General features: G+C 29.9%; 2 protein-coding genes and 1 long non-coding RNA gene across 3 annotated transcripts; all 3 read left to right on the top strand.

Annotated features, from left to right (window-relative positions):
• The first annotated feature begins 560 nt into the window (after positions 1 to 560).
• LOC131606234 (uncharacterized) lies at positions 561 to 1,155 on the top strand. The gene is made up of 2 exons (XR_009284765.1): positions 561 to 853; positions 963 to 1,155. It is a non-coding gene; the product is annotated as an uncharacterized LOC131606234 (long non-coding RNA).
• A 6,918-nt stretch (positions 1,156 to 8,073) lies between these two features.
• Positions 8,074 to 9,663, top strand: LOC131606233 (uncharacterized). Its single transcript, XM_058878494.1, has 3 exons — positions 8,074 to 8,227; positions 8,328 to 8,970; positions 9,282 to 9,663. The coding sequence occupies exons 2-3, from the start codon at positions 8,660 to 8,662 to the stop codon at positions 9,565 to 9,567; spliced, it is 597 nt and encodes a 198-aa protein (XP_058734477.1). The 5' UTR covers positions 8,074 to 8,227; positions 8,328 to 8,659; the 3' UTR covers positions 9,568 to 9,663.
• A 2,172-nt stretch (positions 9,664 to 11,835) lies between these two features.
• Positions 11,836 to 13,100, top strand: LOC131606232 (uncharacterized). The gene is made up of 2 exons (XM_058878493.1): positions 11,836 to 11,911; positions 12,596 to 13,100. The coding sequence occupies exons 1-2, from the start codon at positions 11,836 to 11,838 to the stop codon at positions 12,703 to 12,705; spliced, it is 186 nt and encodes a 61-aa protein (XP_058734476.1). The 3' UTR covers positions 12,706 to 13,100.
• The last annotated feature ends 730 nt before the right edge of the window (positions 13,101 to 13,830 follow it).

The raw sequence follows: 13,830 nt of genomic DNA, 5'->3' as shown, positions 1-13,830 counted from the left end.
TTTACATGTGGTTGACTTACATTTTCGTCATTTATTTCTTTAATCTTTAAGTTTCACTTAGAGTTATTGTTAATAGATTCTTGAAAGTTGAAATTAGTCAAAAGATTTTGATAATATTCATAATCCAGAAATATCATCAATCATGAATCAAATCACAAAGATACGAACTCTCGAGACACATGTCCTAGGATCAATCTAGTCAATCCTATAAGTTACCAAAGTATATACCTTTGGATGACTAACAGTTGTTTGTCAGAAATCACTGGTAAACACCTTTATGGCATAGTAATTAAAACTATTGCCTATCTAAAAGGAATATGAGACATTTTTCAAGCGGGAATAAAGTGTTAGTTGAACTTAAAAGTTTTCTACAATATTTTACTTTTCGTCATTTCGCATAATAAATATAGAATTATTTTATTACTATATTGTCCGTCACTCAATCTTAATATAATACTCCACAACCAACAACACGAAATCAATATGAAAGCACATACAATTTGCTAGTATTTTAAAAATTATTTTCTTAAGAAAAAATAATTCAACTTGTATACATATTCTTATTATTATTATTATTTTCAATTTCTCCCTTATCTATCCTAAAAGCCTAGAAGAAATTATTAAAAAAATATTGAAAATAGCGAAAGTTTGCTCTCATCCATTGAGAGAGCTAAAGAGGCAAACATAATAAATAAATTACAACATAATAAACAAAAAATATGACATACAACATAATATAAAGTGATCAAAAAATTTTACAAGCTTAAGGGGGAAAATATGGCTGAAACTATTAAATTTGTAATTTTTATAATCTTATTTATTTTCTTATTTATTGTTGTAATTGATGCTGGAGGTAAACAATTCTCTGATAAACAATTCTCTTATCCTTTTGAACCTTCATGTTTATTTTATACAAAATCTCTCATGTTTTATGTAATATTTGTTTTTATTTTTTATCACAGAATGGAAATCGGGGGCGATAAATTGCAAGAAAACTTCGGATTGCCCACCAAGATTTTGTCTTCCTCCTTTGATTGCAAAATGTGATTCTCGTAGATGTTACTGTGTTTAATAAAATGTATCATGCACAAATACTTGTTTCTATTTCAAGAACACATTTTCAGTAATAATATTTGATGAATAATTGATGAAAATGCATAATGGCCAACTCTATTTTTTATTCGGAGGAGTTTTAAGTCTCTTGATGATGTGGGCTTTAAATCTTACTCTTAAAACGAAATTTAAGATAACTATATAATGATTAAGGATATGCTCATGGCCTTGGATCGTATAGTATGAATTTACATTAGCAAAAATATCATATGAATATAAAATTTATATATTATACATTTACATTTTTTATCTTTCTTATAAATATTTAATACATAATAAAATAAATTAAATAAAAAGAATGACAATTTTGGTTTTACATAAGAAAATTGTGATTTATATACATCATAATTATCATACGTTTCTTGTTAAAACAAATATTATAATAATTTTTAGTATAAATGTAATACCATTTTAGGAGGATCCACACACCATAGAATCTCTACGTTATTTTTTAAATCTCTTCCCTTTAAGTTTGATTTTTTAAATATATTTTATTATAAATAATAATATATAATAATAGTAATATTAATATGTAATAATAATAATATTAATAATAATATGTATTAATAGTTGATTTATGGATAAAAGTATATTATTTCATTCACTAAAACAAAACAAAAAAAATATAAATTATGAGAGTACATTAGCCATTAAAGTCATTTCCTATTACAATTAATAAGTAATTTGTGTTTACAAATATTATTTATAAAAAATATTAAGAATCTTTGTTTTTAATATAATATTTACTTTTGATTTTGTATTAACGTATTTAAAAATGGTAGATAATGAACCATATATTTCAAAGTGCTAGATAAAGTAAATTGATAAAAAAAATTATTTGTAAATAATTTATTATTATAATCATTTTAAAGCATTTAAATTTACATTATCTTGTTTATTTTAAAATAATTTTATTTAATAAATTGAATAAGTTTTTTATTGTTTATTATACTTGTATAGATGAAAAATTAGGAAGAGCACAATAAAAATCATAATAGCACCACACATCATTTAGAAACACATAAATTAAAACACAAATTAAATAAAATAAAGATGATAAACCGTACATTCAACCAAAAGCCAAAAATTCATTGTAAAACAAAATAATATTAATATTCCAAATATCTCTTTTTTTTTAAATAAAAGAATATATATTATTTCAAAAGTAACTGTACAAACATACACAGTCCACTCAATGGACTAATTACATCATGAGTAAAGCTATTTTCCTTCTAAACTTGTCTTTTAACCAACCTCTAAACACTATGGATTCTATAATCTTGTGAACAACTGTAGTAGTATCTTCATTAGTATTAGAACCAAAAAATTGTTCAGCACGATATCTCAATATACTGTGAATTGTTTCCACTATTGCAATTTTCAGCACACTAGCCTTGAACCTTTTACCCTTTGTGTGCTGAAGAATCCAATTCAACTCCTCTTGCCATTGTTGCGGTTTGTGATTCACTTCTATCCAATTAAGCACATCCTGCCATATATGCTTTGTAACTCTGCAGCTGATAAGCAAATGGTTGATGTCCTCTATGTTTTCCTCACACAAACTACAACAATCATCATGGAGAAGCCCGAGTCGTTTCAGTCTGGCTTTAGTAGCCAGCCTATTGTGGCACACAAGCCAGAGACAAACTATGGCTCTAGGACACGCACCATTGTGCTGGATTAAATGACACCAATTAACATGTTCCTCTGCTTGAAGCATATGATCATACATTTGCTTCATGGAAAACTTCCCTCTACTAATCATACCATTCCAAATTTGCATATGCTGATGGATGTCCTCCCTTCTTGACAAAATGTCCTTTGTAATCCATGAAGCAGAGGCTGAGATATTGGTAGTCTAGATAGTAGCAGTCTTCACATAATAAGTATGCATCCACTTTATCCATAAGCTATCCATCTTCATACTAAGACTCCATAGATATCTCATCATGGCAACTTTGTTCCAACACTCCATATTAATGCGATTCATCCCTCCTTGCTTAAAAGGTCGACAAACACGGTTCCTGGCTATGGGGCTCTTCTTACTTTTCTCTGTACCTGTCCAGACAAAAGCTCTACATATGGAATCAATTTTATGGATAACAGTTTTAGGAATAAGAAAGCACATCATCCAGTATTGAGTTATGGCTAAGAAAATGCTCTTGACCAATAAAATTCTGCCAGCTATGCTAAGGAGTTTGGTTGACCAATGCCTGATTCTACTGATGATTTTCTCAATCAATGGCAGGTAGTGAATAATGTTCAATCTCTTACTAGCTAGAGGCACACCAAGGTACCTTACAGGAAGGTTACCACTTCCAAAAGCAGTAGCCTCTTGAATGTTCCTAATGGTTATTTCCTCCATGCCACTACAAAATATTTTGCACTTCTGTGGATTAACAACCAAACCTGTAGATTCAGAAAAGTCCTTGAAAGCATCCAACATGTGATTCACAGAACTTTCTTCACCTCTACTGAATAATAACACATCATCTGCAAATGAGAGATGAGTGATACCAAGCTTTGCACAGTGACTATGGAATTTAAACTCAGTGCCTGTGGTCATTTTTACCATAATTCTTTGCAGATAGTCCATGATGATAACAAAGAGCAAGGGGGAGATAGGATCCCTGTGCCTTAGACCTCTCTTAGCTTCCAAGACATCAGTATATTCACCATTCACATTAAAACGATAGGTGACAGTGGAAGTGCCCAACATGATCCACTCTATGAATTTTTTAGGCATGCCAATCTCTTGAAGGATACACTCTAAAGAATTCCAATCAACCATGTCATATGCCTTCTGAAGATCCTGTTGCATCATGCATTTAGGAGGACCACTTTTCCTTCCATAGCCCTTCATAAGCTTAGTAGCAAGGAGGATATGATGATGAATCTACTGGCCTGGGACAAAGGCAGCTTGGCTGTTATGAATGATTTCTTTCAGAACTTTTCCCAATCTTCTTGTCAGGATTTTAGATATAATCTTATAAAATGTGGTGCACCCTGCTATAGGTCTGAACTCTCTAATGTGGACAGCTCTAGCATGCTTAGGAATCAGAGTAACAATGGTACTATTAAATGCTTTAAATAGTTTACCATATTGGAAGAATTCCTGGATAGCTTCTATAACACCCCCCCTTTATTATGTGCCAGCAAAATTTATTATGTGACAGCTTCTTTTATATATATATATATATATATATATATATATATATATATATATATATATATATATATATATATATATATATTATAAATTTTGTTTCTAATATTTATAGTTGATTAATATTTTTCCAATATTAATAAATAAATAAATTAATATGATTTATATTCTACCCGTGCTTTTACACGGATCACGCATTTTCGTTATAAATAATAAATAAATATAGTATAGTGATGATTGAGAAACATATATAAAAGATAGGTAACTTAAGTAATCTCGGTCAGTGAAAAATGTATAATTTAATATAAAAAAATAAATAAAATAATTAAATAGTCATCTATCCGTGTGTTCGCATGACTTGCGCAATATCGTTAAAAATAATAAAAAAATTATAATATAGTAATGATTAAAAAAATATAATATTTAAAATTATAATGGTCGTATTAACATTAATTTAACCTACTATAAATTAATATGAATTAATATGTAAATATATAATTTAAAGCAAAATATATTGGGCCTAAAAATAATCAATAATTTTTCATGTCCCTAAATGTAAGGAACAATAATTTGGTGAGCTTTTTATTATGTCCCTAAATGTAACGAACAATAATTAGGTGAGATTTATAAAACATTTATGAGTAAGAGGTCTAATTATATTTAATATTATTAAAAATATTCTACTTATGTAAATTATTTATTTTATTTTATTAATTATATCTTATAATAATTGTTAAATGTGTGTATTATTTATTAAATATATTATCAAATAAAATATTAAATTACATATAAATGACACATATTGGTCCTATATTTTAACTCAACGATTTCTAATGAATAATACATATTGGTCCTACCTAATAATGTTTTAATGTCCCTAAATGTAAGGAATAATGATTAGGTGAGATTTATAAAACATTTATGAGTAAGAGGTCTAATTATATTTAAATTTAATATTATTAAAAATATCCTACTTACTATTGGTCCTATATTTTAACTCAACGATTTCTAAAGAATAACACATATTGGTCCTACCTAATAATGTTACAGTACATGGAAATAAATAATTTAAGCTTATTTATAAACTAATTAATTATGTTATAATTTTAATGTGTTATGTCTTTACAAAATTAATTAAAATAAATAATATAATAATAAAATATAGGCAATCAATATACATTTAAAAATTTTCAAATTGTGTAAAGAAAAGTTAGGCAATGAGTGCAAATATTATAACTAAATTTTGTTACCATGGAATGAAAATAATTGCATTACTTTATTATTGATTAAAATGATCATATTATTCTGTTTGTTACACATCTATTTATAGAATATTAAACAATAATATCAATAATTTTTATTTGTTACCCTCTTATTTAAGGAAATAATATACGTATTTGGATTTCAGACAAATAATATAACTTTAGATACATGGCAGCGAACCAAACAAAATCAATGAAAAAATAGTAGATTTATGGGAGGGGAATTGTTTTAAGGTTAGGGGATAGAAATAAGGGTGATAGAAAGACAATTAAAGTGACCCATTTTCAATAAAATAAGAATAATGAAAAGGCAATTAAAGTGGTATTTTTTTTGGTTGAAAACATATAAGAATTTAAATAATTAGGACTTCTGAATGTTACATTGAAAAGATGCTTAAAATTAAATAATTAAACATGCACCATTAATGATAAAATTTGAAAATAAAAATAAAAATTATCGAGATATTTAGTAATGGAAAATAAAGATTATGGAGATAAAAAAATAAATCAAATCCTCTTTTCCTCTTTTATTAAAAAAATGCAGTAACTTCACAAATAAAAACAAATATTCTTCCTCTATTTAACAATTAAAAAAAAGTACACAAATCCATACTTTCACTTTTCAAATCTGAAACAATCAAAAGGAAATGATATCTATTCTATAATTGAAGAAAGGAAAATGAAAAGCTATCAACGACGGATCTGGTGAGCAAAGGAGGTGCAAGGGAAAACTACGTCAGTGATGGTCGTGTATGCCACGTTGGCATTTTGAGTTTGGAAAAAGAGATATTATGTAATTGATACATTTGAGTTGAGAAAGAAAACAAAACAAGTTAATTGGCCTAGTGGTAGCACCCCTCTCTTTCAATCAAGAGGTCATGGGTTAAATTCCCATTGTCTACAAAAGGATTTTTTATTTCTAAGATTTATATATTTTTCTGGATAGTTATTATAAGAGAAATGTTAATTGTGGCAAGAATGGCCATCGCGATTAAGAAACTAGTGTTTCTGCAATTTTGATACACGCTAGTTTTTGTTTTTATGCAAGAAAAGTTGTATATAAAATATAAATTTACTTATGTTATGTACATGAAACGAAAAATTGGCCTTTGTTTAAAATAAGTGTCTCAGTAAGAGATAAATCCATAAATATGAGTGTAATATTTTGACAAATTGCAATTATATTTATATGGAATTAGAAGTAGAGTTATATTGTGTGATAATTATGGTTGTCAATTGTTTTCTCTAAACAAATTAATATGTTCAAAGTTAAAAGTATTGGAAAATTAGATTAGTTTGTGGAATTATAAAGCCGCCGATATGAAAAAAAAGTTTTTGGATATCAAGTTCCTTTTGCAAAATTAAGAAAGTTGTAAGAGGGAAGGTGAGACGTGTTGGTTGGCTACTATTTGGAGTATTTGGTTGATTAAGAATAAAATTATGTTTAAGAATTCGAGGTGGATTTTTTGGGATGTTGTTTGGAGTTGTAAAGCGTTGATTTGGAGTGGTCTTTTATTGAGAATATTTCTCATGCTAATTGTAACTTTAATGAGTTTGACAAAAATCATTTGACAAAAAGAATTTTTTAGGTCATACATGTAATAAATGAATGTGTTATGACCATTATTTAATTAGTCAAATTGAAGTGATCTATTTAATATAAGGTTTATGGCTAATATTTTTTGTTAGGTTTTTTCACTCTTTTGCCCCCTTCCTAGATCCTTGATGCTCGGATTACCTTCCACTTGTCCCTGATTATTTTTATTTTGTCCTTTTTTCCTAACGATTTTATTGTGCCAGCTCACTTGTTTGTCCTTAAACATAACAAAAGGGCGTGTGATTCTTATAAATAATGAGTCATGGTCTTAAATTGTAGACACTAAAAATTATCATAGAATATTTATTCTCTTTATCTCATTGAAAGAGAAACTAAATAATTAAAGAATCTACAATTAGAATGTCTTTTTCCTATCAAGATTATTTTCTTCTCGTTAATATTTCATGGATCCTTAAGATATGCTCTCGTTTTCTATTTTATCTTAAATTGAATATGAATTAATAAATATTGATTACTAGAAACCCAACAAGGACAACTAACTCAATTATTTTCAATCACATCAAGCACAAAATACTACTCGAGTCAATCCTATGTCAATGATTAGAATAATGCAGCAAAAGAGGCAACTCCTCATTACACCCAAACTTTTAAACTTTTAAAACAATAGTTATCTACAATATTTCACTTTTCCTCAATTCTCATATTAGACATTGAAATATGGTAACCTACATCATGAAACCATATGAAAGCACATGTAATCTGCTAAGAAAAAACAATTCAATTGGTATATTATTATTATTATTATTATTATTATTATTATTATTATTATTATTATTATTTTATTATTTTGAATTTCTCCACTATCATACATAAAAGGCAAGAAGAAATTATTTTTAAAAATTGAAAATATTGAAAGTTTGCACTTATCCATTGAGTGAGTTAAAGAGGCAAATATTATATATGGATCACAACACAATAAACAAATCAAATTACTTTTACAACATAAATTGATCAATAAATTTCTTTATGTTATAAGCTTAGGGTAGAAAAATATGGCTGAAATTATTAAATTAATTTCTTTGATGATCCTCTTAATTTTCTTATTTCTTGTTGTAACTGACGTTAATGGTAAACGATTTTTGTATCCTTTTGAAACTTGTTTATTTTGTACAAAATCCTTCTTCCTTTCCGTGATATTTGTTTTTCTTTGTTTTTTTTTTAATCGCAGCATGGAAATGGAAGCTGCCATATTGCAAGAAGGATTCGGATTGCCCCAACTTTTGTTTTCCTCCGTTTGTTGCAAAATGTGAACGTCATAAATGTTACTGTCGTTAAGAGATTGAAACTATGAGCTCAAAAGTACAATGTCACATGAGATGTAAAATATTTTTAGAGTTGATCTTATTAATCATCTCAAAAATATGATGTATAACAAACTACAGCAATAGAATGTAAGATATAAAATGTACAAAAAATAATTGTATCTATTTTATAACCTATTTTCAGTAACAATGCTCAATAATTTGAGATAAATTTGAAAATTTCTTTAGCCACCTCCCTATGGGGGGTCACCCCCAGCGAAAATTCCAAAATACCCCTGCTTCGGAAGTTCATTTCCGAAAGCGTCTTTTTTTGAAAAAATTTACTTATTTCGGATGTTCATTTCTGAAAACATTATTTCGGAAGTTCACTTCCGAAATACTGCGATTTCTGCAGATTTATCAAAACACTCCCCCTCCCCCAATCATTTACCCTAAATCAAAACAAAAAGTGGCAAAGGCGAAAATTTGTGCAAACAGAATTCCAAAGCTGCATCAAGGCTCCAATCACACTGCTAAACAACATTCAAAAGCCCTCAATCCTAACACTTTGTAAGTTTTGAAATTTTTAGATCTATTATTCAAATGCATGTTATTTGGGGTTTTTATTGCATAAATGATATATGGTTAGGTTGTTAGTAGTATTTAGGTTGTTTAGAAGCATTTTGATTTGGTTTGAAGTTTGGTTTAGGGGTCTGCCATGGAAGTTGCAGAAAAGTCCATCGCAGGGGTGTTTCAGAAGTTCATTTCCGAAAACACCTCCATCCCAGTTTTCGGAAAGGAACTTCCGAATTGTATTAGAAGTTTAAATTTTTTAGTTTTTTATTTTGTCTCGCATATTAATCGATTTCAACTGTTTACAGGAACATGTCAGACAACCAACCAGCACGCATCAGACAGGAGGTGAAGGAGGTGAAGAAGGTTTCGACCGGCTCTACTTCGTGCTCTCGCGGAGTGAAGGAGGTGAAGGAGAAGAAGAAGGTTTCGACCGGCTCTACTTCTCGTTCCCAGGGGCCCCGGGGCCCGGATGCTCAAGCTCAACTATCTGGCGTGAGAGTCATGGTTGATGCTGATGGTTCTGAGACTGAGTGGGATGCGGATTGGTATCAGTATCTTCATTCGGAGGAGTTCGCTCGTCGGGAAGAATAATGTGTTTTTTGTTTTATTTGACGTGTTTTCTTTTGTTTTGTTCTGATTTCGGATTGTATCGCACAGTGTTTTTGTATTGGATTTATCATCTTAGTTTTTGGATTGTTCTGATTTCAATATGTAGATTCTTGGATTTCATCGCCGCGAACACTATCCATCTTCTGGATTATAAACATAGAACTTTCTTTCCCTATTTAAAAGAATAAAAAAACCTTTTAAATTTTGAGGTGCCTTTCCTTCTCCCCACCACTCTACGGTTAACTTCTAAACACTTTCTTATTTATAAACCGCTCTCTCACTGATTTTTCTTTCAATCATATCCCAAATCATTTCCGATCGTTAGTCTTCTTCTTTGCTCTCACTGCAGGATCAGGCCGTGGTGGTGGTGGCCATGGCTCTCGCGGTGGACGTACCTCCAATCCTTCTTCCTCCGGACATCCACCTCCTCCGTTATATGCTCCGGCCCCGGTTACCTCTCCTCCGTCTGTTGTTGCAGCTCCGGTTGTTCGTCTATCTGTTTCAGCGCCGTTTGTTCCATCTGTCGCAGCGCCGGTTGCTTCCTTGAGTTCGGCTCTGATCTCCATCGAGAGCCTGACTGCCGAAGTTAAACAGAAGGCTACTCTAGAGTCGGCTCCGTCGTCTCAGAAGGAAAATTGGGAAGGAAAATTCAAGTTCGTGCTAATCATTTTCAGTTGCGAGTGGCTGATAAGGATCTACACCACTATGATGTAAGTATAGTTTGCTCATAAGTTTTTTGTTGTTGTTTATTATGTTGGTAAGTTACAATGTGGTATGGATTTCTAGAGGATCAGGACTTTCTAACCTGTTGCAGCGTCTCCTCCATCGTCTTCATCCGATTAAATAAAGCGAATCGTTCTTGTTTGTTATTTTTCTTCTGTCCAGACCTTTTTTCGGAAGTGCATTTCCGAATTCCTCCAAGGGGGGTGAGTTCGGAGATGAACTTCCGAAACACCACATTTTCTGAAAATATAACTTTATTTCGGAGATGCATCTCCGAAATCAATATTTTATATTAAAAAAAACACGTTTTCGAAAGTTCATTTCCGAAAACACCTTTTTTTCAATAAAAGTACGTTTTCGGAAATGAACTTCCGAAACAAGGGGGTAGTGTTGTAAATTCACCAGGGGTGAGCAAGAAGGTTAGGACGTTTTCGGAAATGAACTTCCTCCGTTTGTTGCAAAATGTGAACGTCATAAATATTACTGTCGTTAAGAGATTGAAACTATGAGCTCAAAAGTACAATGTCACATGAGATGTAAAATATTTTTAGAGTTGATCTTATTAATCATCTCAAAAATATGATGTATAACAAACTACAACAATAGAATGTAAGATATAAAATGTACAAAAAATAATTGTATCTATTTTATAACCTATTTTCAGTAACAATGCTCAATAATTTGAGATAAATTTTAGGTGTCATTGTTATATACATAATATAAATTTATGTATTAAAATACAAAATGGCTGACTCTATATTTAGTTTTGTCATCTAAAACATCTCTAATCTACAACAGAATAATGTTAAGAGAAAAAAAAATACTACGTGGTTTTATATATTACAACAACAACAAATATATCTAGAAATTCCAACAACTACAAATTTTTTTAAAACATTATTCAAAGTTATCTAAACCTAAAATAACTAAGTCTAAAAAACCAAAATATAAATAATAAAGTCAAACCCAAATCAAATTTAATATTTCAACATATACATTATGTGCCTTGAGATGGAGATTCCTGATCTTTTCTGTAAACAAGTAAATCCTCAACTCATTGTTCTTATAAGAACCACTTTACTCCACTTTTTCATATCACCTTTCATCATCTTATGCTTCTTCTCGATGGAAAAGGACATCGAACCCAAGTAATGAAAACTATTCCCAACTTTTTTTAACCACATCAGCACAACATTCGAGTCAATGTTATTGTTGAGAGAATGAGTTTAGAAGCCAGAGGTGAATGCTTGGGCGAAGAAGAAGAAGAAACGTAACAGAAAATAACAGAAAGTTTGAGAGAAGGATCAGCTTAATCACAAAAAATATTGGTTGATATTAGTTCATTTTGGATAAAAGGTACAACCACATTTCTCTATCTATCATGAAAAGCTAAGAGAAATTTTAGAAAAGAAAATTAAATAATGAGAAGTTGCCCTTATCGATTAAGCTAAGCTAACGAGACAAACATTATAAATGGATTACAACATAAAGTGATCAACAAATTTCTAAACGCTTAGAGTGGATAATATGGCTGAAACTATTAAATTAGTTTTTTTAATAATCCTCTTTATTTTCTTATTTCTTATAGTAATGGATTTTAATGGTAAACAATTTTCTTATCCTTTTGAACCTTCTTATTCATTTCATACAAAATATTTCATCTTTTTTGTTTTTTTTCAACAAGCAATAGGATTAAAAAGGAGTATGGATACTCCGAACCGAAACATACAAAAGGAAAATTCCTACTACTCAAAATAATTGAGAGGAAGGATATTCCAAATATGAAAGTTACAACCATCCTTCAAGACATAATACGATTGAAGCCAAGTCCAAGATAAAAAAACAATGCCCGACATACATTCGGAGAAATTAAAAGACTCACTTCTAAAAATGATCGCATTACGCCTCAACCAAATATTCCACGCCGTAGCTAGTCAAATAACCGCAATGATAAATCTCTTGGATTTAACCTTCACCTTCTCAAAGAAACCAAAATACCCCTCAAATTCCTCCAAAACTTAATTGTCAATCGGACCAATACAATCGAACACCTTCCTCCAAATACAAGATATGACAATGCAACCACCTAAAAGATGAGATAAATTTTCCTCCTCCAATTGACAAAAAACACAAGTTATTCTTCCGTCTACCAAGGAAATTCCCCTTTTTAATAATTGATCTTTTGTGGCTAGTCTATTAAGGAAAATTCTCTACCCGAAAAAAAGGATTTTAGGAGGCGCTTAAAAACTCCTTCATTGTAATATTTGTTTCTTATTTTTTACCACAGCAAGTAAATGGACGGAGCTAGAATGCAAGAAGCATTCGGATTGCCCACGTGATTATTGTAAGCCTCCTTTTGTTATTAGATGTGATTTTCATAAATGTTTTTGTCGTTAATTATATGTCTGCTTAGTTGTAAGATGTTGAAATTATGACCTCAAAAAATATATTTTAAATATCATAGGAGACCGTTGTAAAACACTATCTAGAGTTGTTGTTAATCATCTCCTATAGTTTTATTTTAAAAAATATGTGATGTATAATCAACTACTACAATATGATGATATAATTGCACAAATACTTGCATTGCAATAAATTATAGATTTCTTAACATATTTATACATCTGCTTAATAATTCACTGAGGTAAAATCTATTAAATGATCCGCTTTTTTATTCTTAGCTTTTAAATCACATTTTACATATTGATCACGGCTAACAACAAATATTAAAAAAAAAAATGAGTTGTGTTCGAAATGTGGTGTGTTCTTTTTTTTTTTAATTATATAACTTTTTTTTTAGGTGGAGGAATTTTCATTAGGGACACGCTATGAATCCCAACATATGCTATTCAGTCTTTTATTCATTTTTAAGTCACTTGTAGTTTTCAAAATCTTCACATTTTTTTACTATCTTGAAAATTTCGACGTTGAAGCTTAACGTCAAGGTTTTAAAATATCGTTTATTTGATATAGTGAAATTTGACATTAATCTCGAAATCAAAATTTTCAATATATTGTTTTTGTATCTTCAAAGCCAAATCTCTAAAGTCAGTGATACAACGACAACAACACAACAAAAAATGGTGTTTTCTAATTTGGTTTATGGAAGAAATGATGTTTTCAAGTTTTGTTTTGAGGAGAAGTAAAGTTTCATTAATTGAAGATGAAGTTTGGAGGAGGAATTAGTTAGGTTTAAGAAAAAAGTTAATGAACCTGAAGAGTTGTTCCCTAGAGTTGGAACCAAATCTTCAAAGTCAGTGATACAACATAATAAAAAAAAATGGTATTTTCTAGTTTGGCTTATGAAAGAAATTATGTTTTTGAAATCTGTTTATCGGGGAAGTAAAGTTTTGTTAATGAAAAATGAACTTTGGAGGCAGAATGAGTTAGGTTTAGGAAAAAGGTGAATGAACATGCAGAGTTGTTCCCCACGATTGAAATAAAGAACTGTGGTGAAAAGTTGTTCTCATCTTTTTTAAAATTGTATAGTTATATCCCTATGATTGGTATAAGTGACTGTGG

This window comes from Vicia villosa, linkage group LG5 (genome assembly GCF_029867415.1).
Source record: "Vicia villosa cultivar HV-30 ecotype Madison, WI linkage group LG5, Vvil1.0, whole genome shotgun sequence".
NCBI lineage: Eukaryota > Viridiplantae > Streptophyta > Magnoliopsida > Fabales > Fabaceae > Vicia > Vicia villosa.
The sequence above is the reverse complement of the archived record's forward strand: the minus strand, read 5'-3'. Positions and strand labels throughout refer to the sequence as shown.